At 48.0% G+C, this 27578-nt stretch overlaps 1 protein-coding gene and 1 non-coding gene across 2 annotated transcripts in view; one reads left to right on the forward strand and one right to left on the reverse strand.

The window, feature by feature from the left end:
* LOC126474373 (uncharacterized) overlaps positions 1–27578 on the forward strand; it is a 308480-nt gene that overhangs the window by 232883 nt on the left and 48019 nt on the right. The window contains exons 5-7 of the mRNA XM_050101839.1: positions 5212–5488; positions 19196–19406; positions 19446–19559. Coding sequence (XP_049957796.1) covers positions 5212–5488; positions 19196–19406; positions 19446–19559 — 602 coding nt within the window. The remainder of the gene's footprint in view (positions 1–5211; positions 5489–19195; positions 19407–19445; positions 19560–27578) is intronic.
* Positions 20789–20862, reverse strand: Trnat-ugu (transfer RNA threonine (anticodon UGU)). The gene has a single exon. It is a non-coding gene; the product is annotated as a tRNA-Thr (tRNA).

Below are 27578 nucleotides of genomic sequence, written 5' to 3' on the forward strand. Positions count from 1 at the left end.
TAGTAACAGTCATGAGACAGAGTACCCAACATCTCAGATCGGGTCTGACACATCTCAGATGACTACCACAACCGTTGAGGACGGGCGTGGACGGCAGTCGGAACATCCGCGACTGGAGGGGTCCATTGAAGCAAAGTCTGGCGGGCTGGCCAGTGTGGCCGTGCGGTTCTAGGCGCTACAGCCTGGAACCGCGTGACCACTACAGTCGCAGGTTCGAATCCTGCCTCGGGCATGGATGTGTGTGATGTCCTTAGGTTAGTTAGGTTTAACTAGTTCTAAGTTCTAGGCGACTAATGACCTCAGAAGTTGAGTCCCATAGTGCTCAGAGCACTGTCACTGTCACTTACCCATACGAGTCTGCCATGACTCGTGTTGGGAGCAGGCTAAGCATATACTGCTATTCGTGCATAATCCTATATCTGTGGAGTGGCTTCCTCATGGTCCGAATTGGCCTGAGGTGTTTTCTGGGGTGGAGTTGTCCTCTCTCTGTCGCGATATATTATTCTCGTAACAGGTCAGGCCAACGCGTGGTTGGCCTGTGGTGAATAGGATGGCCCAAGTCCCTGATGAGCCTATTGTCGGACTGTACAGTCCGCTCATAGAAGACCCACGCCGATTGTTTAAGCGGATGGGCCCCTGCTGGAAGCTTCCTCTGCAGGTGGTTGGTGACCCCATCAGCGCCTCCGACCTTCCTAGTACTGAGCGCCTCCGCTTCGGAGATGGCTTCAATTACGTCCCCGTCGTCCCTCGCCTCCAGGAACACCGGGAGTTGCTCGGCTACCCGCTGGATGTGGTCTTCATCCAGATTGTCCTCCATTGGGGTGAATGACGATTCGAATTGGTCCGCCAGGACACCTGCTTTTCCGTCTGGGCTGCAGACGACGCCTTGCCCAACCAGCATTGGTGGTATGCGCTATCGTCGGCGCAGGAACGACTTCACCGTGCGCCAGGTGCTGCCGTCCTCTGGGTTGAGGGAGGCGACGAAGGCCGACCACACGCTGTTCCTGTGCGCCTCAGCCACTGCTTTGATGTCTCTCTGCATGCGGTTGAGGCGTCGCTTCGTCGCGGGTTGGCGGGTGAGCTGCCACCCCCGGAACAGCCTTTTCTTCTCCCTGATTGCTTCCCGTATAGGAGGCGGTAGGTTGCAGGAGAAGTCCCTGGGCCCCTTTGGCTGGGGGAGGGGGGGGGCTGCGTCGGCTGCGTGCAGTGGCGGGAGAGGACACGCAGAGCGGCGTCCGCGTCCACTGCGTCTGGATCGGGTGTGTCCGCGATTGATTCCAGTCCATGCGCAGGTACGTCTGTCGGCGTGGTGGCAGCGTGGCTCCGGCGACATCTATGGCGAAGACCACCGGCAGGTGGTCTGACGACAGTGCACACCGTGTGTAGGCGGTCGTGTGATGCCCGATGCCTTTTATGACTGCGACATCGAGCACGTCCGGCCGTCCCCTGGCTGGGTAGATTGTGGGCTCCTGTGGGCCCAGGATCAGGGCGCCGTTCCTCGCGGCAGCGCGGGAAAGTCGGCGGCCACTGACATTCGTGAGGCGGGAGTTCCATTCCGGGTGCTTCGCATTGAAGTCACCCACAATGAACACCCTCCCCCCAACTGTCAGCAGCGCGTCGACGTCCGCCTCCTGGAGGTGTCCGCATGGTGGCCTGTATACTGCCACGAACGTGATCTGCCCGGTTGTCGTGGTGACCGTCACCCCAGTGGCTTCCAGGGTTGCCAGTTCTGGGAGTTGCACCTGGTGGTGCCTGAGTGATGCACGTACATAGATGGCGGTGCCACCGCCAGCTGTTGGCCTGTCATTGCGGTAGCAAACATAGTTTGCTACACGCACGTGGACCCCAGGTTTAAGATGAGTTTCGCCGACCAGGCAGAGGTCAATGGCCTCGTCCTGCATGAACTGGCGAAACTCACCTTGTTTGGGGAACAGGCTGTTTGTGTTGAAGCCGCAAACGGTCAGCCCATGGATGAGTGGATTATCCATGGTGCGGCTTCATGGTGACGGTAGCAGCCTGGAGGGCCTCCGTGACTGCCGTGACTAGCACGGGCAGTTGTTGGAGCAGGGCAGAGAGGGATCCCAGAAGGGCTCCCAGGTCTGCGGCTCCTGGTCCTGTTGATGGTGCGGGTGCAGCCGCAGCAGCGGGCGCGGGGGCGGCCGGGCGTGGCGTCGCCGTCGCGTCCGTTTGCTGGACCGCGCGCCCAGCAGCCTGCGGCGCCGGAGTGTTGAGTGGACGGGCAGTGCGTCGTCCGCCCTTGTGGCGGTCGGCCTGGGAGTCAGCCTGTGGGGCTGACGAGCAAAGCGCGGTGGATGGTGCGGTCTCGTTCGAGTCCCGTTGCGGAAGTGGCGGGAAGGCCACTTGTCTCGTGGTGGCGTCAGCGGACTCCCCCTTGGTGGCAGAGGCGTAGCTGGTGCCAGGTTGCACCTTCCTGGCAGGTGCTGATCGTCCGACTTGCCTTGGGCGGCGTCGGAACGCAGCGTAGCCTCTGTAGCTCGCCACATGTGGCTCGCTACAGTTGCAGCACTTTGGCGCCCCCTCTCTCTTCTTCGTGCAGTCCCGACTCTGGTGGGAGTCGGCGCACTTGACACAGCGGGCCGGCATGGAGCAGTAGCGCGCCACGTGGTCAAGGCCCTGGCAAGAGTAGCACTGGGCACGCCTCCCCTTGGCCTTGAGCGGCTCCACTTCCACCCCAATCCGGGCCACCATCTGCAGCTGGAAGATTTTTCGGTTTTCGAAGTTGTCCGAGAGGACAACTAGGAAAAGAGCCATGTCTGGCCTCATCCTGGGCGATTTCATGATGGTCACGGAGCTGGCCATGTAGCCCAGCCCCGCCAGTTCGTCTTTGAGGCGCGATGGCTCCATTTTCAGCGGGAGGCGGCGGAAAACCACCTTCAGCTGCTTCACGGGCTCCGCATTATGCGTAAAGCAGTGTAGCTTCTCGGTCTCAATGATCTTCATGGCTGCTCGGTAGTCATCCATGGTGGCGGTCGAAACCCAGTAGTAGGTCTCGCCCGACACATTTGACCTTGGCAGTGGACGCAACTGTCTCAAATTTATCAAGGAAGGACTTGTAAGTGTCCGTCCATGAGACAGTTATCGGTGGTAGGGCGGGTGCCCGCCTCTTGGGTGGCTCAGTGGCCTCCATGGCCTCTGGTCGTCGACGTCGATGAATGAGTTCGTCGTCGGGAGCGGCTGCACTGTTTGGAGCCGTTTGGCCCGAGCAGTGTGCCACCGCTTCGGGACGGTGAACCCATCGTCTGGCGCCTGGTCTGCCTCAGTGGGGGCAGGGTCGTCTGCCATCTTCTGCTTCTGGCTTCTCCTGCAAACAGACTGAGAGAATGTGGAGGAGTCGTCCTCCTCCGTTGCTGCCGGCCTCTTCCTGGAGGGCTGCGGTGTTGCCATGGCTTCCGCCTCGAGCAGGTCTCCAAGGTTGGCCTCTATGATAGTGTCGTCACGTGGCAGGACGGTGACGTCTTCTCTCGTCACGCCTGGCGGTACAGTTTCCGGTATATCTGTGGCCTCTTCACTGGAAGAGACCGGAGTGGCAGCCAGCAGTGCACCAGTTCTTCTGTAACTGGGACTGGTGGCGCAACACTCATCGGGGCCGCCGCTGACAGAGCAGGGTCGTCTGTATTCAACACGCCTGTCAGTGCTCCTGACGGTACTCTCTGCTCTTCATTGACCACGCAACCGAGTGACTTTAGGTACTGGTGGAACAAGTGGAGAGCTCGTTCGTCGGCTGCACGTTCCCAGTAATCAGTATCCCGTGACATTCGGTGCAGGATGAGGTATAATTGCGCCGCCGTAAGCGGGCCTGTTTCCCTAGAATATCTACATCTACATCTACATCTACATTTATACTCCGCAAGCCACCCAACGGTGTGTGGCGGAGGGCACTTTACGTGCCACTGTCATTACCTCCCTTTCCTGTTCCAGTCGCGTATGGTTCGCGGGAAGAACGACTGTCTGAAAGCCTCCGTGCGCGCTCGAATCTCTCTAATTTTACATTCGTGATCTCCTTGGGAGGTATAAGTAGGGGGAAGCAATATATTCGATACCTCATCCAGAAACGCACCCTCTCGAAACCTGGCGAGCAAGCTACACCGCGATGCAGAGCGCCTCTCTTGCAGAGTCTGCCACTTGAGTTTATTAAACATCTCCGTAACGCTATCACGGTTACCAAATAACCCTGTGACGAAACGCGCCGCTCTTCTTTGGATCTTCTCTATCTCCTCCGTCAGACCGATCTGGTACGGATCCCACACTGATGAGCAATACTCAAGTATACGTCGAACGAGTGTTTTGTAAGCCACCTCCTTTGTTGATGGACTACATTTTCTAAGCACTCTCCCAATGAATCTCAACCCGGTACCCGCCTTACCAACAATTAATTTTATATGATCATTCCACTTCAAATCGTTCCGCACGCATACTCCCAGATATTTTACAGAAGTAACCGCTACCAGCGTTTGTTCCGCTATCATATAATCATACAATAAAGGATCTTTCTTTCTATGTATTCGCAATACATTACATTTGTCTATGTTAAGGGTCAGTTGCCACTCCCTGCACCAAGTGCCTATCCGCTGCAGATCTTCCTGCATTTCGCCGTCTCGTAGTCCATTGTCGTTTGCTGCGTCGTCGTACGTGGGAGGCCGGATGGGGCCGCAGACGGGACGGACTCGGTCGCCCGAGCCCGTCCCGCCTGGCGGCGATCCGCCACACCCTTCGCTTGAGTAGCGTGGTCCTACTTGCACTGCATCGCTCACTCGAGTGCGTGCTCAGAGCATTTTTTTTTTTTTTTTTCCGAGTCTGGCGGTCGCGGACCATAGACGGTACACTCGACTCGGCGCGAGCCGATTAGGGAACGCCCATCTCCTTCCAGGCATAAATACTGGACTCGATCGACCCAAGGACCAGTCTCAGGTAGCACCTGAAGAAGACAGCGAGGCACGCTGTTGAAATATCGTGCGCGAACGACGCGAACAACCGGCTGGATTCCCGAATATCCAAGATGTCAGCGTTAATATTGTTTCATAGGGTCGGCAAGGGCATTTCCGCTACAGGTTCCTGTAACTACGACAGGGTTGTGTAAGACTGATGAAGGTAGCCTACGGAGGCAATGAGGTATCCAGTGTAGACGGCATACGGAGGGAGGTGGCCGGGCAGGGTGTGGAGTTAACTGCAGAGCGTTGCGGGGTGCCGCAGGCGTGGTGACGTCGTCGGCGGTGTGGTCGCGGCTGGGGGAGCTGCGGTCTGCGCTGCCGGTGTCGCTGTCTGCGCGCCCGGCAGACGTGGAGGGCCGCGCGCTGCCGCTGCTGCTGGAGACGGCGGCCGGCCTGCTGCGCGCCGCGGGCTCCAGGGGCGCCGCCTGCCTGCTCGCCTCCAGCCGCCACCTGCTCACAGACTTCCAGCGCCGCGCCGCGCGCCAGGGGCTCTGTCTGCCGGGACCCGACTCCACGCTGCTGCTCACCGATCTGCCCACGTAAGAAATCGGCGAGCAGCCGTGCATCCAACGGGGAACATTGAAACTAAAAGCATTTACACTTATAACTACGATAATTTCCAAATAACCAACTTTCTGAGAGAGGCTTAGCCTAATACTAGTAAAAGTACAGAAAATCGAGACGAGTCCTAGAAATTACATGATGTTTTAAACAGAGGCTCGTAGATGGGCTTGGGCATGGCCGGTAATATTCCAATACCACTGCGTCGCACAATGAACCATGGACCTTGCCATTGGTGGGGAGGCTTGCGTGCCTCAGCGATACAGATGACCGTTCCGTAGGTGCAACCACAACGGAGGGGTATCTGTTGAGAGGCGAGACAAACATGTGGTTCCTGAAGAGGGGCAGCAACCTTTTCAGTAGTTGCAGGGGCAACAGTCTGGATGTTTGAGTGATCTGGCCTTGTAACACTAACCAAAACGGCCTTGGTGTGCTGGTACTGCGAACGGCTGAATGCAAGGGGAAACTACAACCGTAATTTTTCCCGAGGGCATGCATTTTTACTGTATTGTTAAATGAGCAAAGAAGAAACAAAAACTTTGAGGTTCACCGATAACATTGTAATCCTGTCAGAGACAGCAACGGACTTGGAAGAGCAGTTGAAAGAAATAGATAGTGTCTTGAAAGAAGGATATAAGACGAACATCAACAAAAGCAAAACGAGGATAATGGAATGTAGTCGAATTAAGTCGGGTGATGCTGAGGGAATTAGATTAGGAAATGAGACACTTAAACTAGTAAAGGAGTTTTGCTATTTGCGGAGCAAAATAACTGATGATGGTCGAAGTAGAGAGGATATAAAATGTAGACTGGCAATGGGAAGGAAAGCGTTTCTGAAGAAGAGAAATTTGTTAACATCGAGTATTGATTTAAGTGTCAGGAAATCGTTTTTGAAAGTATTTGTATGGAGTGTAGCCATGTATGGAAGTGAAACATGGACGATAAATAGTTTGGACAAAAAGAATAGAAGCTTTCGAAATGTGGTGCTACAGAAGAATGCTGAAGATTAGATGGGTAGATCACATAACTACTGAGGAGGTATTGAATAGAATTGGGAGGAGTTTGTGGCACAACTTAACAAGAAGAAGGGACCGGTTGGTAGGACATGTTCTGAGGCATCAAGGGATCACAAATTTAGCATTGGAGGGCAGCGTGTAGGGTAAAAATCGAAGAGGGAGACCAAGAGATGAATACACTAAGCAGATTCAGAAGGATGTAGGTTGCAGTAGGTACTGGGAGATGAAGAAGCTTGCACAGGATAGGGTAGCGTGGAGAGCTGCATCAAACCAGTCTCAGGACTGAAGACCACAACAACAACAGCGTCGCACGTTCACTGACTGGCCGTTCTGCTGTCACCACAGACCCGACACGGTTCGTGAGACTACAGGTAAAACTAGAAAACAACAGTAAACTGATCAAGACGAGACAGAAAGGCAAAGATTCACTTGTAAGAAAGAGAAAAAACAAAGACTAATGTCCAAACGGATGAAAGAAACAGGATTGGCTATAATTTACATTCTCGCACGGCCGTAATGTGCACACCGGAGTTCATAACACTATGAAATCCTGCTAGTGAGTACACATTGGGATTTTATATCCTGTAACTTACGACATTGGTGCTACTGTATGGGAACTTAAATCAGTTGCGTAACACGTAAATTTCAACTTTTCGGACAAATGTTTTTCCAACTACAAATTTCGAACTACATAATTTCTTTAAAGTTATTCAAAGCAGCGTACTAAACACTAACCTAAACACATTATTATATAAAACATTTTCTGTATTACCGTTATACACTGAAGAGCCAAAGAAACGTACACCTCTATTATCGCGTAAGACCCCCGCGAGCACGCAGAAGTGCCGCAACACGACGTGGCATGAACTCGACTAATGTCTGAAGTAGTGCTGGAAGGAATTGACACCATGAACCGTGCAGGGCTGTACATAAATCCATAAGAGTACGAGGGCGTGGAGATCTCTTCTGAACAGTACGTTGCAAGGCATCCCACATATGCTCAATAATGTTGACGTCTTGGGAGGTAGGTGGCCAGCGGAAGTTTTTAAACTCAGGAGAGTGTTCCTGGACCCACACCGTAGCAGTTCTTGACGTATGAGGTGTCGCATTGTTCTGCTGGAGTTGTCCAAGTCCGTCCGAATACACAATGGACATGAATGGATGCAGGTGATCAGACAGAGTCCTTACGTACGTGTCACTTGTCAGAGTCGTGTCTAGACGTATCAAGGGTCCCATATCACTCCAACTGCACACGTCCCACACCATCACAGAGCCGCCATCAGCTTGAAGAGTCTACTGCTGACATACAGGGTCCGTGGATTCATGAGGTTGTCTCCATACTCGTACACGTCCATCCGCTAGATAGGGACTCGTCCGACCAGGCAACATGTTTCCAGTCATCAACAGTCCAATGTCGGTCTTGACGGGCCCAGGCGAGGTGTAAAGCTTTGTGTCGTACAGTCATGAAGGATACGCGAGTGGGCCTTCGGCTCCGAAAGCCCATGTCGATGTTTCGTTGAATGGTTCGCACTCTGGCACTTGATGGCGCAGCGTTGAAATCTGCAGCAATTTGCGGAAGGGTTGCACTTCTGTCACGATTTTTTCTAGTCGTCTTTGGTCCCGTTCCTGCAGGATCTTTTTCCTGCCGCAGCGATGTCGGAGATCTGATGTCTTACTGGATTCCTGGAAATCACGGTACTCTAGTCAAATGGTCGTACGGGAAAATCGCCGCTTCGTCAGTACCTCGGATATGCTGTGTTCCATCGCTCATGCGTCGACTGTAACACCACGTTCAAACTCACTTAAGTCATGATAATCTGGCATTGTAGTTGTAGTAACCGATCTAATAACTGCGCCAGACACTTGTCTTATATAGGCGTTGCCGATCGCAGCTCCGTATTCTGCCTGTTTACATACCTCTGTATTAGAATATGCATGCCTATACTAGTTTCTTTGGCGCTTCAGTGTATAATATACAGGGTGGTCCATTGATTGTGACCGGGCCAAATATCTCACGAAACAAGCGTCAAACGAAAAAACTACAAAGAACGAAACTTCTCTAGCCTGAAGGGGGAAACCAGATGGCGTCATGGTTGGCCCGCTAGGTGTCGCTGCCATAGGTCAAACGGATATCAACTGCGTTTTTTTAAAATAGGAGCCCCCATTTTTATTACATATTCGTGTAGTCCGTAAAGAAATATGAATGTTTCAGTTGGAACACTTTCTTCGCTTTGTGACAGATGGCGCTGTAATAGTCACAAACATATGGCTCACAATTTTAGACGGTCATTTGGTAACAGGTACGTTTTTTTAAATTAAAATACAGATCGTAGGTAAGTTTAAACATTTTATTTCGGTTGTTCCAATGTGATAATGCCTTGGTTGGGCGACCTAGATTTCTCTTGCATCCCTGCGCTGCTGTGGCTGCAGGCGCCTAACAGGTAGATCCAGGTAGGCAGTTTTTCCGCGTCTTCGACCAAAAGCGTTGTCTGCATACCAGTGACATAAGTCCTTGGGACCAGCGTTTTGTCCCCAATACGTGCTTCGAGATGTCCCTTTCCTTAATACCTGCACGTGGCTTCCAAGCCCCAAATCTCCACTGGAAGATTTGTTGTTAAACGACCAAACTGCATGCTTGTTCTCAACTCAGAAGGGAGCCACCATAAAATCTTGCATGTGTTAACAATGTATATGCTCCCATCAATGCCTGCTCATATTGTTAACTTACTGTCGTCTCATAAAATGTCTTGGATGTAAAATCAATGTTAAAGGTTAGCCTTGAATATGAAAAATTGTGAGAGTGACTCGTCATCTCTCAGCTGTTTTGAGTGACTTGGGCAAATGTTACCTGCTATGCTTGGACTGTACCTGTCATTTGCTTATGCAGAATCAGCTGCACCAAGCGTCGATTATCTTCCAGTTTTTCTCTTCAATATTGTGGATGTCTGGTTTCTCAATGTACAGAAAAATCACCCACCAACAGAATACGTCAGCTTCGTTATCCACTAGGTCACCAGTACATATTGTAAACAGTAATGGTCCTGTAACACACTCTTTGGGAATGTCTGGAGACTTTTCTCCATTAAGATCAGGATGCTGTGTTCTACTTGCTACGAACTCTGGAATGCAACCTATAAAATAAAACACACTGAAGAGTGGTGATCTCTATAAACTGGAGAGTAAGAACAATAGTCTCTGGTTAACTGACCAGAGCTGTAATACCCCAACATAGTTCATTTTTCAATAGCCTGTGTTCTTCGAGAGCATTCTAGCCCCCCAGGGGAATCATATCGACACAACTCAATGTCGTATTTATAGGCTATGTTTTGAAAACAGTTTTTGTGTGAAGTTGAAGGTTCCAACAAGCAAAATTTTATAAAAAACAACTGGGCTGATGGTAATTTAACAAGGAGGGAGGGAGGGGATTTCACTTTGATTTTATTTAATATTTCCTTTAGTACAATTTACGCTGACATTCAGGCGTAGCCTCTGTGGACTTCTGGCTTAAGACTTGGTCATAAATCCATATGCTTTGGCCAACAGTTATTCCTAAGGGAGTGTCTCAGTGCAGGGTGATCATGGGTCCAGTGCATGAGCCCCTGCAGCTGTCAAAAGCTGTTGCTCAGAGCCACACCTGCCCTGCGGAGGGCACATTAAGTCACTGCCGCTAGCAGTAGAAAATATGTTTGTTTTTTTCTGGACACGTGGACAACAGTTTCCCACAAATAAATCAAACAGTTCCAATACAAAAGTTTCGACAAAGGTTTTTGAAAGGTTTCCCTTGCGTTTCAGGCGAATACCAAAAGTGGAACTGCACTGCCAAACTTAGCAAATTGTAAACCCATCTATCTGACTTCCAGCCTCCTGAAAAGATCAAAGTTCTATATCAGCCCACCCTAGTGTCATGGTTAGGAATTGAAAGATGCATATAAAAATAAGACCCATGCAGAAGCTAGAAATGGGAATCACCTCCCAATTAGGAATCCCTCGTCCTCATTCTTAGTCTACTGGATACTTGTCTACAAAAACATAACTGTACAGTTTCGCTCTGTTATTGGCAGAGAGGATTAGAGAACAAATTTCTTTTAAATATAAAGTTAATATCAGCCTAACCTTATATTTACTGCATAATGGCCATAGCAATTTCGACTGACCAGTCATTATCAATAGTTCACAAATAATACTCGGCCTACGGCTCGGTCATAGATTGAAGTCAACATTTTCATTACATTCGTGCCTCTGAATGTGCTCTTGATTTCTATAATTTTCCCGTAACGGTTATTCGCGAGATGATTGTGGGAAGAGCGTGCTGTAATACTACTAGGAAGTGATAACTTACATGGTCACGCTTATACCGTGTAAACACCCCTCCCCTCTCTCCCCCCCCCCCCCCCCCCCAATCTTGAAGATAGTAACAGTTCGGCGAGACAGAGAGCCCACAAGGTTTTTCAGATATCCCATATCCAGCCGAAGCCGTTAACTGAGAATCAGATCCCGCAGAACAACCATGCTGCTGAGATGTTTGCCACGTTTCGCCCACTGCTCGCAACAGTCTCAGACATTTTCTGTGGGATTAAGATCGGGTGTTATAGCGGACTAAATGTCCGACAAGCTCCTTGAGTGTTCGTGACACCAGGAAGGTATGCTTGGGGCCTACGTACACGGCTGTTGCCAGCGTGAAAGACGGACGAGTCCATTGCATACTCATCATGAAGCTCTACAAGAAAGGACAACACCTAGTCACCGAGAATCTACACTACTGTATTTAGCATTTAATGTTCAAATACTGAAATAAACAATCTGGTTCATGTAAACGGTAATTCGTCATGATACGAAGAACGCCCACAAAACACACACAGCCCCCTCCAACCTAAAGGGCAACCTCTACATATTGTGAATTAAAAGCTTCGTTGGGTCGTTGGTGCTCTGGACACCTCGCATCATCTGAAAAACTGTGACTCGTCTGACCACACTACACCCATCCACTATCTTGCATCTGCGTTGCTTGTGCCACTGAGTACGTGCAGTTTTATGTGCCGCTGTGAGCAATAGCCTTTGTCTCGAAATGTCCACTACCCGGAGTTCTCTTCGCTATTTTCGCTCGGAAACTGGTTGAGAAGAAAAGAAGGAAAGACATTCACGTTCAGCAGCGATTCCTGTTATGTTTGAAACTAGTTGTTATTGTCAAGCGTGACACTGGTCTCAGGTCGCTATCAGTTAGGATCCTTTTGCGAACTCGTATCTTTGGCCGCAAGTGGTCCACCGTTTCTTGTAGAAAAATTGGGCAGTCGTTATTGACACACCAACAAGTCGGGCAAACTCATCCTTTCTGTCATTCTTTGAGATCTCCAGGTCCAGCCATCTTAACTGCTCTGGCACTTCAGCTTCGTGAGTAACGGCATGGGTAGAGGGTCGCATGACCGCGTTGTATGAGTTACACAAGTTGTTTCAAAAAGAATGAGATGATTTGAGAACTCCATATTTATTGATAAAAAAATACTACAGACTTGGGAAAGATTGAAAAATACTGACAAAACTTCAAAGTTTTAGCTATGATGTTACAAATTCTATATGTGCGCTAGTAGCGGTACGAACAGTATCTAGAATTCTAGACGATAGATAAATTCGTTATGAACTTTACACAATGTGTCTGATTTTACAGACGTTATAGCGGTGTTATTCTGCTCTTCGATTCGTCTATGTCACGAGGTAAAGGGAAGATGATATACCTTCCTTCACACGTCCCTACAAGAAAAAAAATCACATGGGTCATGTCTCGCGAGCTTGGAGGTCAAGAATGCAGGACCGTGCTCGAGGTCCCGTGAGCCCTATCCAGCGCTGAGGCAGGATATCATTGAGAAACTAACGTACGTTGTTGTGTCAGTGCGGTGGAGCTCCTTCCTATTTGGAAATGATGTCATTGAAGTTCTCCTAAAGTAGTAGAAAAAGCCAATACTGCAGCATTTGAAGATAGCTCATTCCAGTCACTTTGCATTTCTCAGTAAAGAAGGGCCATACACGTTTTCAGGAGAAATGACACAAAAACGTTCAGTTTACCTGAGTCTCTTTCGGGCTCAGTAATGTCATGAAGGTCATGGAGTCCCCATATGCGTGCGTTATGTTGTTTTACTTTACCACTAACATGAAAGGTTACTCCGTCACTGAAAATAAAAATGTATAGTCACACATGTCCTCTAGCAGAGCATTGGTGAAGTCAAACCGTTTCCTTTTATCACCACCCCGAAGAGCTCGCAGTAATTGTAGTCTGTATGGTTTATAAAGTAAACGACGCCTTAACATTCGCCAGACAGCCGTGTGAGGCATTGCCAGTTACCTACCTGCCTGCGCGGCGAGTAGGCATTCGTGGAGTCCGCTAAAACGTTTACCAGAAGTGCGAGGTCGACCTGGACTCTTACCTTTGCACAAGCATCCTGTCCAAACTGTCAATATCATCGGCGAATGTTTGTGTGTGTGTAGGGAGATGAACACCAAAACACAATCGAAAAAAGCACGCTGAACCGAAATCACTGACTCACTCTTTGCAAACCGCAGTACATTAAACGCTTCTGTTGAGCGAACGCCATCTAACTTCTCACTGACTGCTATCTGAGAAGACGCATTGACAGACATCCAATGGCGATTTTCTGTAACTCTAGGCCACGCCCATTCAAAGAACACACATTTCTTCCTTCAAATAACTTACTGGAATGCAGCCGGGTGATGTTGGCAGCCGCCGATACGCCGACAGATGCACACACACCCTGCCATTTTCAAGGGAAAACTACAGCAAGTAAGCGTTGTGCAAGCGGATTTAAAATCTCGATTTTCATGGAAACTCCAAACATAACATACACACACACACACACACACACACACACACACACACACACACACACACACACACACTGTAAATACTAGTGCCATCACAAATCAAAGAAGATCGACATCAGAAGTTATCGATAGTGAAATTAATAATCAACAGATGAAGTGTCATAAACTCAGACCCTCTGTTTGAAAAGTGAGAAAAAGGTATTCCGTGCAGAATTTAAACAAAAACCACCATCTCTATTTATAAGGCTACTTGCTAATTTAATTTCAACAGATTCCTTAATAACACTGTCCCTGTAGCTGGAAATGCATGCCAGAATCTGCGTCTTGTATTCCATAGGATGACCGGTACCAAGACAAAGTTCTGCAATGGCAGGTTTGGTCGGCTGTTTTAAGAGTATATGCCGCTTATGTTCAGTACACCGGTCCTCCACAGACCTGATAGTCCGACCAATACATGACATGCCAGAACTGCAAGGAATACGTAGACATCCGGCTTAAGCAAACCTAGATCATCCTTTACGGAACCTGAAAGGATCCGGATCTTAGATGGTGGTCAAAAAACTCACTTCTCACAATATTTCCGCAAAATACGACGAATTCTGTCCGGAATGCACCACTCACAAGGCAAACAGGCCGTAGACTTTGCCGCCACCTCGGTATTATCATCACTCACCCTACGCACATTTGGTAACGCGGGTGTCTACCGTATTCCTCGCCGTCGTGGCATGTCATATATTAGTCACTCTATCAGGACTGTGGAGGACCTATGTAATGAGCATAAGCGGCACACACACTTACAACAGTTAAAGAAATCCGCCATTGTAGAACACTGTCTTGGTTGGTTGGTTGGTTTAAAGAGATAAGGGACCAAACTACAAGGTTATCGGTCCTTTGTTCCTAATAAGACAGTGCCACAAGTTTGAGAATAAAACGGACGAAACATATAACACAAAACGGAAAGAAAGGAAAAGTCACAAGAACGAAAGGAAGGCAACGAACACTAAAAGGAACAAAAGAGGACAAGAAAAAAACAGGGAGACGCTAGAAACAGAAGAGAATAAAACATGAAAGCAGATTACAGTGACTGGCCAGCCACGAGAATAAAAAGGGAAAGCCAGCCACAGTGCAACTCATTAAAACCTCCACCCTAAAAGCACTAGGGTGGAGGACACAGAGGGACTAAGGACTTGCGCTAAAACCTATATAGAAATATTAAATCCACTCTCACGGATAAAACGTAAAACTAAAGCTGTTGTGGAGGCATTGTCGCCCAACACCGAAGGCAGGGTGCTGGGAAAGTTAAAAGTCTGCCGCAGAGCGGCTAAAAGTGGGCAGTCCAGTAAGAGGTGGACGACTGTCATTTGGGAGCCACAGCGACACTGAGGTGGGTTCTCGCGACGGAGTAGGTAACCATGCGTCAGCCACGTATGGCCAATGCGGAGCCGGGGGAGGACAACTGACGCCCTGCGAGAGGCCCGCATGGAAGACTTCCACACATTCATAGTCTCCTTAATGACACGCAGTTTGTTATGCATGCTGTTATGCCATTCCGTCTCCCAAAGCCGGAAAACCCTGCGGTGTAAGACAGAACGTAGGTCAGCCACGGAGATGCCTATATCCAGAAGTGGTTTCCGCGTCGCCTGTTTGGCCAGCCTGTCGGCAAGTTTGCCGGGGATTCCGACGTGTCCTGGAGTCCACACAAACACCATGGAGCGGCGGGATTGTTCCAGGGCATAGATGGACTCCTGAATGGACCCTACCAGAGGGTGGCGAGGGTAACAGTGGCCGATAGCTTGTAGGCTGCTCACTGAGTCAGTACACAGGCGAAATGACTCGCCAGGTCATGAGCGGATGTACTCAAGAGCACGAGATAGGCCGCCAGCTCTGCAGTGAAAACACTGCTGCCAACTGGCAAGGAGTGCTGCTCAATATGTCCTCTATGAACATATGCGAAGCCTATGTGACCATCAGCCATTGAGCCGTCGGTGTAAACAACTTCACATCCCTGGAACACGTCAAGAATCGAGAGGAAGTGGCAGCGGAGAGCGGCAGGGTTAACGGAGTCCTTAGGACCATGCAAAAGATCCAGACGAAGCTGCGGTCGAGGCGTACACCATCGAGGCGTACGTGAACGGACCGCAAATAGAGGTGGTAAAGGGAAGGACTCCAGTTCGGAGAGAAGGGACCGCATGCGAACCGCAATCGTTAGCCCCGATCTCGGCCGCCGATGCGGGAGATGGACTGCAATGGGCGGGAAAAGGGGACGGTTATTCGGATCCGCAGGGGAACTATGAATGTTTGCTATGTAACTGGCGAGCAGTTGCTAACGTCTGATTTGTAGTGGAGGGACACCAGCCTCCACGAGTACGCTGGTCACCGGACTCGTCCTAAAACTTCCTGTCGCTAATCGAACCCCGCAGTTGTACACAGGGTCGAGTAAATTCAATGCTGTAGGAGCTGCGAACCATAAACCACACTTCCATAGTCGATTCGGGATTGGACAAGGGCTCTGTAGAGATGCAGCAGCGTGCAGCGATCTGCACCCCAATCGGTGTTGATCATGTGCGGAGGGCATTGAGGTGCCGCCAGAACTTCTGCTTAAGCTGACGATTATGAGGGAGCGAAGTCAATAGAGTTTCGAAAACCAGTCCTAGGAATTTATGTGTCTCCACTACAGTAAGTGAATCGTCATCAAGGTAAAGTGCGGGTTCCGGATGATCGGTACGACGCCGACAGAAGTGCATGAAACACGACTTTGCGGCTGAAAACTGGAAGCCGTGGGCTAGAGCCCATGACTGCGCCTTGTGAATGGCTCCCTAGAGGCGCCGCTCAGCAACAACGGTACTGGAGCAGCAGTACGAAACGCAGAAGTCGTCTGCACACAGAGAAGATGAGACGGAGAGCCCGACTGTTGCTGCCGCTAGACCGTTAATGGCCACTAAAAATAGAGAGACAATATAGAGCCCTGCGGGACTCCATTCTCCTGGATATAGATGGAACTATTGGAGTCACCAACTTGGGCACGGAAAGTATGGAGCGACAGGAAGTTTTGGATAAGAATGGGGAGTGATCCCCGGAGACCCCACTCATACAATGTGGCAAGGATATGACGTCGCCAAGTCGTGTCGTAAGCTTTACGTAAGTCAACAAAGACGGGAATCAGGTGTTGCCATCTGGAAAAGGCTGTTCGGATGGCAGACTCGATGGACACAAGATTATCATTGGTAGAGCGACCCTGGCGGAAGCCGCCCTGACATGGAGCCAGCAAACCACGTGACCCCAGGACCCAACCCAACCGCCGACATACCATACGTTTCAGCAGCTTACAAAGAACGTTGGTGAGGCTGATGGGCCGATAGCCATCCACATCAAGCGGGTTTTTACCAGGTTTGAGCACCGGAATGATGGTGCTCTCCCGCACTGTCTTGGTACCAGTCATGCTATGGAATAGGACAACATGGGCATTCTGGCACGCACTTATAGCTAGTGGAACAGTGTTAATAGCTGCTGAAATGAAATTAGCATGTAACCATATAAATAGATATGTTGATTTTTCTTAAAATTCTGCTTGTAATCTACTCTGAGTTGTCACAAAGCAGAGGGACAGAGTTTGTGCTACTTCAGCCGTTGATACGTAATTTCACTATCGATAACTTTTAACGTCCCTCATCTTTCGTTTGTGATGGCGTTAGTGTTTGAAGATTGTTTGTGTGTGTGTGTGTGGGGGGGGGGGGGGAGGGGAGTTATCTTTACGGAGTTTTTCTGTAACCCGAGGTTTTAAATTCACTTACACGGAGCTTACTTGCTGCATTTTTGCCTTGGAAATGGCATGGTGTGCTCCTGTCGAAATATCTGCGGTTATCGACGACGTCACCCGGCTCCATTCCCGTAAGTTATTTGAACATTATATACGGTGGGGGAAATCGAGGTCTCGCATATTTCCTTGCCGGCACGTCCCACGTTTCGTAATTACCGTCCAAAATCGGGTCATTCTTTTTGAAACGCTCTGTACATGATCTACAGCGTCCCAAAGCGGCCGGTGCTGTCTTTTGAGGTGGTGACTAGTATTCTGTCCGGTCACCTTATCTGTTTGCCAACTGCCCCAGGGAAGTGTGGTATGTCCGCTGTTGTTTTCTATCTACATAAATGATGTTTTGGATAGGGTGAATAGCAATGTGCGGCTGTTTGCTGATGATGCTGTGGTGTACGGGAAAGTGTCGTCGTTGAGTGACTGTAGGAGGATACAAGATGGCTTGGACAGGATTTGTGATTGATGTGAAGAATGGCAGCTAACTACAAATATAGATAAATGTAAATTAATGCAGATGAATAGGAAAAAGAATCCCGTAATGTTTGAACACTCCATTAGTAGTGTAGCGCTTGAGACAGTCAGGTCGATTAAATATTTGGGCGTAACATTGCAGAGCGATATGAAGTGGGACAAACATGTAATGGCTGTTGTGGGGAAGGCGGATAGTCGTCTTCGGTTCATTGGTAGAATTTTGGGAAGATGTGGCTCATCTGTAAAGGAGACCGCTTATAAAACACTAATGCCACCTATTCTTGAGTACTGAATTACGTAACCATTACGGCACCTCAACTCAACCTCTCGATACCAGCAATATTCTACTGTATTTCTGTAAAGTAGTTAACATATTTCTGAGACAACATTCAGATTTGATTTCATTAATGTAGAGGTACTTTGATACTTCGTTATGTTTATATTGCAATGATATTATTCTAATGTGTATTCTTTCTTTTGTCACTATGATCTATGACGTACTTGCGATTATTAGTTGGTTAGTTAGAGTCGGACCTTGAGAAAGTCAAGTCTTGGACGTCATGTCGAAAAGGCGCATATTGTAGCCAGTTTAATAAATGTGAACTTTAACAGTGAGGAAGATGTTTTCAAGTATGTTTTGTATTGTGAAGTGATGTTTTGTGTGTTATGTGATATTGCAGCAAAAGTAATAAAGAAGAAGTGTAACTTAAATTAGGAGTGCTGATTACTTTTTTACATCACCATTGTCCTGCAAAAGTGTAATCTTCAAGAATGGTTTGTGAAACACATCTATAAAACTTTTGAATATAGCAGAATAAAACCTAGGCCTCTTTGCATCCGAGCTTGGAATCATCACCACCTAGATTTTCGACGATTGAGCCATGATTGTACAACGAGACCAGCGTGGGAAACACGAAAAGATGAGTGCCTAGTTTATCCATTATTTCATGAAATGACTTTATCAACTGTGCTCTAATGACACCTGCCACATAATATAACTTTGTTGTTGCCCGAAAATGCAGTATTTAGCAGCGTGAGCAACACCATAATCATTATTAAATTTTGACGTTTGTTGTGGTAGGATTGTTAGATGCTCGAGCATTTGGGATCCCTATCAGGTCGGATTGAGGGAGGACATAGAAGCAATTCAGAGGCGGGCTGCTAGATTTGTTACTGGTAGGTCTGATCACCACGCGAGTGTTACGGAAATGCTTCAGGAACTCGGGTGGGAGTCTCTGGAGGAATCGTGAATCGCTACTGGAGAAATTTAGAGAACCAGAGTTTGAGGCTGACTGCAGTACAATTTTACTGCCGCCAATTTATATTTCTCCGAAAGACCACAAAGATAAGAGAGAGTAGGGCTCGTACAGAGGCATATAGGCAGTCATTTTTCCCTCGTTCTGTTTGGGAGTGGAACAGGGAGAGAAGATGCTAGTTGTGGTACGAGGTACCCTCCGCTACGCACCGTATGGTGGATTGCGGAGTATGTATGTAGATGTAGATGCTGCCGTTAGATTGTGAACGTCGTCTTCACGGCGTCTGGTGACTACGCGCAGGGGCTGGTCGCCGCCGACGGACGGGACGTGCGTGGTGCTGGGCCCGTGGGCGCAGGTGTCGGCGGCGGTGTCGGCGCTGGGCAACGGCTCGGCCCCCGGCTGGCTGCTGGTGGCCACGGACGGCATGCCGGAGGGCGCGGCGGCGCTGCAGGCCGTGCCGGAGGGCGCGCTGCTCGTGGAGCCGCGGCTCAGCCTCAGCCTGTCGGCGCCGGCGGGCAACGCCAGCGTCAGCTACGCCGCCTTCCTCGACGTCGCTGCCGCCGTCGCCAGCGCCGCCGCGCGCTACCACGCCGCCCTGCGCGACCGCTGCGGCTTCGCCCCTGAGGACTACGTCCAGTGCCTCGCCCTCTTACCGCCTATACAGGTGCTGCCGTCTATCACGCAAACTCCCTGTAACCGTAAAAATGGCATTACTAAGGCTACAGCAAAGGACTTGGAAGAGCAGTTGAACGGAATGGATAGTGTCTTGAAGGGAGGATGTAAGATGAACATCAACAAAAGCAAAACGAGGATAATGGAATGTAGTCGAATTAAGTCGGGTGATGCTGAGGGAATTAGTTTAGGAAATGAGACACTTAAAGTAGTAAAGTAGTTTTGATATTTGGGGAGCAAAATAACTGATGATGGTCCAAGTAGAGAGGATATAAAATGTAGACTGGCAATGGCAAGGAAAGCGTTTCTGAAGAAGAGAAATTTGTTAACATCGAGTATTGATTTAAGTGTTAGGAAGTCTTTTGAAAGTATTTGTATGGAAGTGAAACATGGAAGATAAATAGTTTAGACAAGAAGAGAATAGAAGCTTTCGAAATGTGGTGCTACAGAAGAATGCTGAAGATTAGATGGATAGCTCACATAACTAATGAGGTGTTGAATAGGATTGGGGAGGAGAGAAGTTTATGGCACAACTTGACCAGAAGAAGGGATCGGTTGGTAGGACATGTTCTGAGGCATCAAGGGATCACCAATTTAGTATTGGAGGGCAGCGTGGAGGGTAAAAATCGTAGAGGGAGACCAAGAGATGAATACACCAAGCAAATTCAGAAGGATGTGGGTTGCAGTAGGTACTGGGAGATGAAGAAGCTTGCACAGGATAGAGTAGCATGGAGGGCTGCATCAAACCAGTCTCAGGACTGAAGACCACAACAACAACAACAACAACAACAACAACAACAAGGCTACATTCTCCTCATTCAATCTATTGACCTTTGAATTGTACACCAGGGTCACTTTTTTTTTATCTTATGGGACTTAACTGGTAAAGTCATCAGTCCCTAAGCTTACACACTACTTAACCTAAATTAACCTAAGGACAAACACACACACCCATGCCCGAGGGAGGACTCGAACCTCCGCCGGGACCAGCCGCACAGTCCATGACTGCAGCTCCTTAGACCGCTCGGCTAATCCCACGCGGCAGGGTCACCTTGACCTGGAGTTTTTTGTTGGTACTGTGCATGCATCACTACAGATACACGGCCCTCTGCCACCAACGTAAATTCAGCATTGACATCTAGAATAAATGATGACTAATTGAAACCCTCAGCTGCCGACAGGTGTTGTTGATACACCTCGATCTGGACAGCTGAAAATGTGTGCCCCGACCGGGACTCGAACCCGGGATCTCCTGCTTACATGGCAGACGCTCTATCCATCTGAGCCACCGAGGACACAGATGAATAGCGCGACTGCAGGGACTTATCCCTTGCACGCTTCCCGTGAGACTCACATTCCAAACTGTCCACAATTCTACCTATGTAATGTACCTTATAGACATTTGCCCATTCACTCATTACTCGTGCACGCTTTGGCGATTCCCGTAAGAGTTTGGGCAACCTGTGCGCATTCGCACAGACGAAGGTCAAGGCTGGGTAGCGTTTAACTATATATATGAAGACAGTAACTGTTCTCGAAAGAACAGATACTGTAGATGACCGGGCAGCTTTTCCCTGGAATAAATGATGACTAACTGAAACCCTCAGCTGCCGACAGGTGTTGATATACCTCGATGTGGGCACACATTTTCAGCTGTCCACATCGAGGTATATCAACATCGCCTGTCGGCAGCTGAGGGTTTCAGTTAGTCATCATTTATTCCAGGGAAAAGCTGCACGGTCATCTACAGTATCTGTTCTTTCGAGAACAGTTACTGTCTTCATAAATATTGACATCTAGTACAGGACGGACGTTCGAAGTTGTGAGCACTGTTTCATTAATTTGACAAATAATTTTTCAAGGATCATTGAGAACCTGGAGCACTCATCGTGTAACTATTCTGTCTCCGATTGTGAAGAACATTTATGTGAAAATGTCACGTAGGAATGACAAAAAATGATTCAAATGGCTCTGAGCACTATGCGACTTAACTTCTGAGGTCATCAGTCGCCTAGAACTTAGAACTACTTAAACCTAACTAACCTAAGGACATGACACACATCCATGCCCGAGGCAGGATTCGAACCTACGACCGTAGCGGTCGTGCGGTTCCAGACTGTAGCGCCTAGGAATGACATTTCACTGATTGAAAGTGTTATATGAGAAGCATTGTTAGGTGAATTCAATCGTGAAACCCGGCCGGTGTGGCCGTGCGGTTCTAGGCGCTTCAGTCTGGAACCGCGTGACTGCTACGGTCGCAGGTTCGAATCCTGCCTCGGGCATGGATGTGTGTGATGTCCTTAGGTTAGTTAGGTTTAAGTAGTTCTCAGTTCTAGGGGACTGATGACCACAGATGTTAAGTCCCATAGTGCTCAGAGCCATTTGAACCAATCGTGAAAGTGATGGAAGTGGCTTTCGTGATGGAAGTGATTCTGAAGCTGATGCTCCTGCAGCAGTTATGGACAATGGTGAAACTTATTAGTCTGCCGAATTGGTGATAGCGATGAACAAAACAGCATGAGGCAAAAATCTGGATACACCCCTATAAAAGTCGAACGGTCTCAGGATTCTTAATGGGGTCTCGGATGGGGTGTCTCTAGGTGAAGACGCACCTTACAGGAGCTATGGCGACAGCGGTGGCCATCTTCAAATCCACCATTGGATTTGGGCTACTTGCTTCAGATGGGACGGGGGTCGTGTGACTTTTTAACTGACTCTTTCTGAGGAATACACATGTGAAGTCTGTTTTAAGATACCTTTATTTGTTTGGCAGTTATGACATGTTTAAGTTTGAAATTGCAGTGAAGTGATCAGTTCATTATTGCACGTGATCCACAATGGCACACTGCAGGAACGCAAGAGAATTATGTCAATGATTGGTGAACGAGGTATTAGAGTTTTTGTTGCTGACTGCAACACTTGGCATCCTGTGAAAAATGACGTTTCAGTTATGAAGGTATACAAGTTACTGTACAAATTTTTTGCAACGGGTTCTGTGGAGGACAAGTCACCCAGTGGACGTCCAAGAACAGGCACCGACTAGAAGACTGCAACAGAAATTGTGGCTTCGTTCGTGAAAAGACCACATCACAGTACGCGCCGCTTATGAGCAATATCCAGTATCGGACAGCGTTCAGTTGTCCTACGTGTGTCCCTCCTCTCCCCCCCCCCCCCCCCCCCCCCCCACACACACACACACATCATTGCATCATTGCACACCATTGACACCTGCACAAGTCGCAGTTGGAACGTCATCTCTCGAGAGATGAATCTAATTAGGGGGTGCAGTTCGCAGAATGGGCTCTGTATCAGTGAAACAAGGATCCAAACTTCACACGACAGGTGCTGTTCAGCGGCGAAGATAATTTTTATGTGCAAGGAGAAATAAACAATCATCGTTACTGGTCAGATGGAACCTCGTGAGTGGATCCCTGTGAAGGTGCAGATGGTGAAAAAGTGATGGTTCGGTGTGGGGTTTGGGACACGAGAACGTGGGACCAGTGTCTATTGATGGAAGATTGAATGTGGACAGGTATTTTAATGTGGTCCGTGATTATGTGCTTCCAGCGCTCTTGAATCCGCAGGATGATTCCTCAACCCTCTTCCAACAAGACGGTGCACCTCGTAACTATGTTACTGAAGTCAGTTTCTGGATAAACGTCACTGGATACATATGAGAGGTCCTATCGAAAGGCCACCACGGTCCCTCGATATTGCACCTTTTCACTTTTATCTGTGGAGACATCTGAAATCAACTGCGTATATGGTAAAAATCAATAATGTAACCCATCTTTGACAGCGTATTGATGAGGTATGTGCCTCTGTTGACCTACATATCCTGTGCCGGGTGCAGTACGAGAGACAAAAAAGATTTCATTGTGAGTGCAGTGCAGTGGAGGTCATGTTGAGTATATGCTGTAATGCCGACTGACTAGTGTCCTACCAAGTGAGTTGGCGCAGTGATTAGCAGAATGGACTCTCGCATTCGGGAGGACGACATTCAGATCCGCGTCTGGCCATTCTGATTTAGGTTTTCTGTGATTTCCCTAAATGGCTTCAGGCAAATGCCGGGACGGTTCCTTTGAAAGGGCACGGCCGATTTCCTTCCCTAATCCAATGGAACCGATGATCTCGCTGACTGGTCCTCCCCCCAAACCAACCAACGAAGTGTTTTAAAATTTACAGTTCGTAACTCCTATACAAATAAAGATATCTTAAAACAAATTTCACATGTGTATTACTGAGGAAGAGGCAGTTCAAAACGATGTGTCACATGATCTCCTTCCCATGTGAAACACGTGACCCAAATCCAAGATGTCGGATACCAAGATAGCCGCCGCAAACGCCACAGCTTCTGTAAGTTGCGCCCCCACCTACAGATACCCCATAACAGGCGCTATTATGGTTCCTCACACCGTTCGGCTTTTATAGGCGTGTATCCCGACTTTTGCCGCGCTCTGTACAGCCATCCAGGATATGAATGGTCATTGTAGAAACACATGTGTCCCTAATAGAAAAGGTCTGCCTGTTACCTTTGACACTGTAGTCTATATTCGAAGAGTGTGGAAATAATGGATCAATCTATTTACAAATAGCTGAGACCACCTCAAAATATTTTTGTATTATGTGCATTTAATGAAATGAATAACATCTTCATCCAGCTAAACTGCAGTTAAAGTCTATGGGTCCACATAACTTTCAAGTTTCATTATCAAAAAGTTTTCATGGCAGTTTTTACCGAGTTTCGAAATTAATGCTACCCCTCGTACTTCTGTCTGAACCCGTGGTCTAGGGCGCCGGCACGGTAGCTCAGAGTGTTCCGTCAGAGAGCTGGTTGCTCTCTGTAGTAAAAAAAACTGGGTGAAGGGATCAACAATGAATTTCAACGGATGTCATGTGACGTCCGCCACGACCAAATGCAAAAAGAAGGATGTACAGTCTTCGATTAGTAATCAAAACGTCCTCGGCCCTGGGTTCTAAACACTCCACGGCTTAGTTTTTGAATAAAAAATCAGCAGCGGCGCCGAAGACTTCCGACATTAGGAGTCACCTTCACTCAACCAACGACCTCGTCAAAGAGAGCGGAGGTGCGGACTGAAGTTCAGGGCACTCTCTTGACTTTGGGGTGGGAAACTGCCCCTGAATCAGCAATGATCAACGGCTTGAGGAGCAGACGGCAATGGAAACCACTGCATTAAAGACACATATCAGTATCCACAGGACATGCGACCTGCAATTGAAAAAAGGTGTCATGATGATCTCTCCATTGGCAAAATATTCTGGAATAGTCCCCCATTTGAACCTCAAGGAGGGGTCTGCCAAGGAGGTGGTAACCATGAGAAAAAGTTTGAATAACCAAAAAAAAGAACGTTCTGCGAGTGAGGGTGGAAAAAACCAGTACCATAAGAGCTCTATTTCCCTTATTTTATTATGATGATCATTTTCACTATGTAGGTCGGCGTCAAAAAAATATTTACGCTTTCGGAGGCGGCTCAGTCAAGATATAGTTGGGGTCAGCGAAGTGAAATGGAAAGAAGGCAAGGATTTCTGGTCAAGATGAGTTCAGGGTAGTATCAACAGCGGCAGAAAATGGTATACCGGGAATAGGATTCGTTGTGAATAGTGAGGTAGGGCAGAGAGGAAGTTACTGTGAACAGTCCAGTGATAGTTCAGGTATGCATACAGACGTCGCAAGCAGAGAATGAAAAGACAGATAAAATATATGAGGATATAGAAAGAGTAATTCACTATGTAAATGGAGATGAAAATTAATAATCATGAGATACTGGAATGCGGTTGCAGGAGAAGGAGTAGAAGTAAGTGTTACAGGAGAATATTGGCTTGGTACTAGGAATAAGAGAAAAGAAAGAGTAATTGATTCCCGCAATAAATTTCAGGAAATAATAGCGGATACTGTGTTCAAAAATCACAAGAGGAGGAAGTATACCAGGAAAAGGTCGGGAGATACGGGAAGACTTCAGTTAGACTCCGAAATCAGGTACTGGAGTCTAAGGCGTACCCAGGAGGAGATATGGAATCAGATCACAATTTAATAGTGACGAACAGTAGGCTGAAGTTTAAGAGACTACTCAGGAAGAATCAACGCGTAAAAAAGTGGCATAAGGAAGTACTGAGGAATAAGGAGTGCTCTTGAAGATCTCAGAGGCTATAGATACTGCGACAGCGAATAACTCAGTAGGCAGTTCAGTGGGAGAGGAATAAACATTTCTAAAAAGGGCAATCACGGAAGCTGGAAATAAAACCGTCGGTACAAAGAAGCTAACTGCCAAGAAACCGTGGGTAAAAAAAGAAATACTTCAGTTGATCGACGAAAGAAGTGCAAAAATGTTTATGGAAATTAAGGAATACAAGTCACTTAAAAATGAAGTAAACAGAAAGTGCTGAAAATGGTTGCATGGAAAGTGTGAAGAAATCGAAAAAGAAATTATGGTCGGAAGGACTGACTCAGCACATAGAATAGTGAAAAGAACCTTCGGTTAAACTAAAAGAAAGGCGGTAACATTAAGAGTGCTGTGTGAATTTCTCTGTTAAATGCAGAGGAGAGAGCAGATAAGTGCTAAAAGTACATTGAAGGACTCTATGAAGGAGAAGACTTGGCGGGTGACATGATAGAAGAAGAAACAGGAGTCGATATAGAAGATATAGGGGATCCAGTGTCAAAATCGGAATTTAAAAGAGCTCTGGAAGACATAAAATTAAATTTGGCAGAAGGGATCGATATCATTACATTCCGTCTGAAGTTCTAAAATCGTTGGGGGAAGTGGCAACAAAACGACTAATCACGTTGGTGTGTGAGTGCTTGAGTCTGGAGATACACTCACAATTCCGAAGACTGGAAGAGCCGACAAGTGTGTTAATTATCGCATAATCTGTTTAACAACTCATGCATCCAAGTTGCTGACCAGAATAGTATACAGAAGAATGGTAAAGAAAATTGAGGATGTGCTAGACGACGATCAGTTCGGCTTTAGGAAAGGTAAAAGCACCCAAGAGGGAATTCCGACTTTGCGGCTGATAAAGGAAGCAAGACTAAATTGAAACGAGCGTATGGCGTCAGTGGCCGGGAGTTCCCACTCGGGAAGTTCGGCCGCCAAGTGCAAGTCTTACTGAGTGCGACGCCACATTGGGCGACTTGCGCGTCGCCAATGGGGATGAAATGACGATGAGGACAGCACAACACCCAGTCCCTGAAGGGAGAAAATCTCCAGTCCCACCCGGGAATCGAACCCGGGCCCTCGTGCGTGGCATCCCAACGCGCTGACCATTCAGCTAATGGGGCAGACAGCAAGACTAAAGAAAAATTAAGACACGTTCATAACATTCGTCGACCTGAGGAAAGCGTTCCACCATGTCAAATGGTGCACAATCTTCGAAATTCTGAGAAAAATAGGGATAAGCTATAGGGAAAGACGCGTGATATACAATTGTACAAGAACCGAGAGGGAACATTGAGAGTGGAAAGCCGAAAACGAAGTGCTCAGGTTAAAAAAGGAAGGAAAGAAGAAAGAATAGAATATCGGGTTTACCGTCCAAATCGAGGTCATTACAGATGGAGCACAAGCTCGGATGGTGTCAAGGATGGGTAAGGAAATCGGCATTTGCCTGGAGCGACTTAGGGAAATCACGGAAAACCTAAAACCGGTTGGCCGGACGCGGGTTTGAACCGTCGTCTTCCCGAATGCGAGTCCAATATGTCAAAAACTGCGCCACTTCGCTCGGTCGTATTAAAGGGTGTAAGACAGGGATGTAGTCTTTCGCTCCTGCTGTTCGACCTATATAGCGAAGAATCAATTATGGAAAAGAAAGAAGTTCAATTCTGGAATTAAAATTCAACGTGAAAGGATGTCGGCGATAAGATTCGCTGATGACATTGCTATTCTCAGTATCTGCTGAATGGAATGAACAGTTTAATGCGTAAATGAGAGCAAATCGAAAAAAGACAAAATTAATGAGAAGTAGCAGAAATGAGGCGAGAAACTTATCAGGACTG

This window comes from Schistocerca serialis, chromosome 4 (assembly GCF_023864345.2).
Source record: "Schistocerca serialis cubense isolate TAMUIC-IGC-003099 chromosome 4, iqSchSeri2.2, whole genome shotgun sequence".
NCBI lineage: Eukaryota > Metazoa > Arthropoda > Insecta > Orthoptera > Acrididae > Schistocerca > Schistocerca serialis.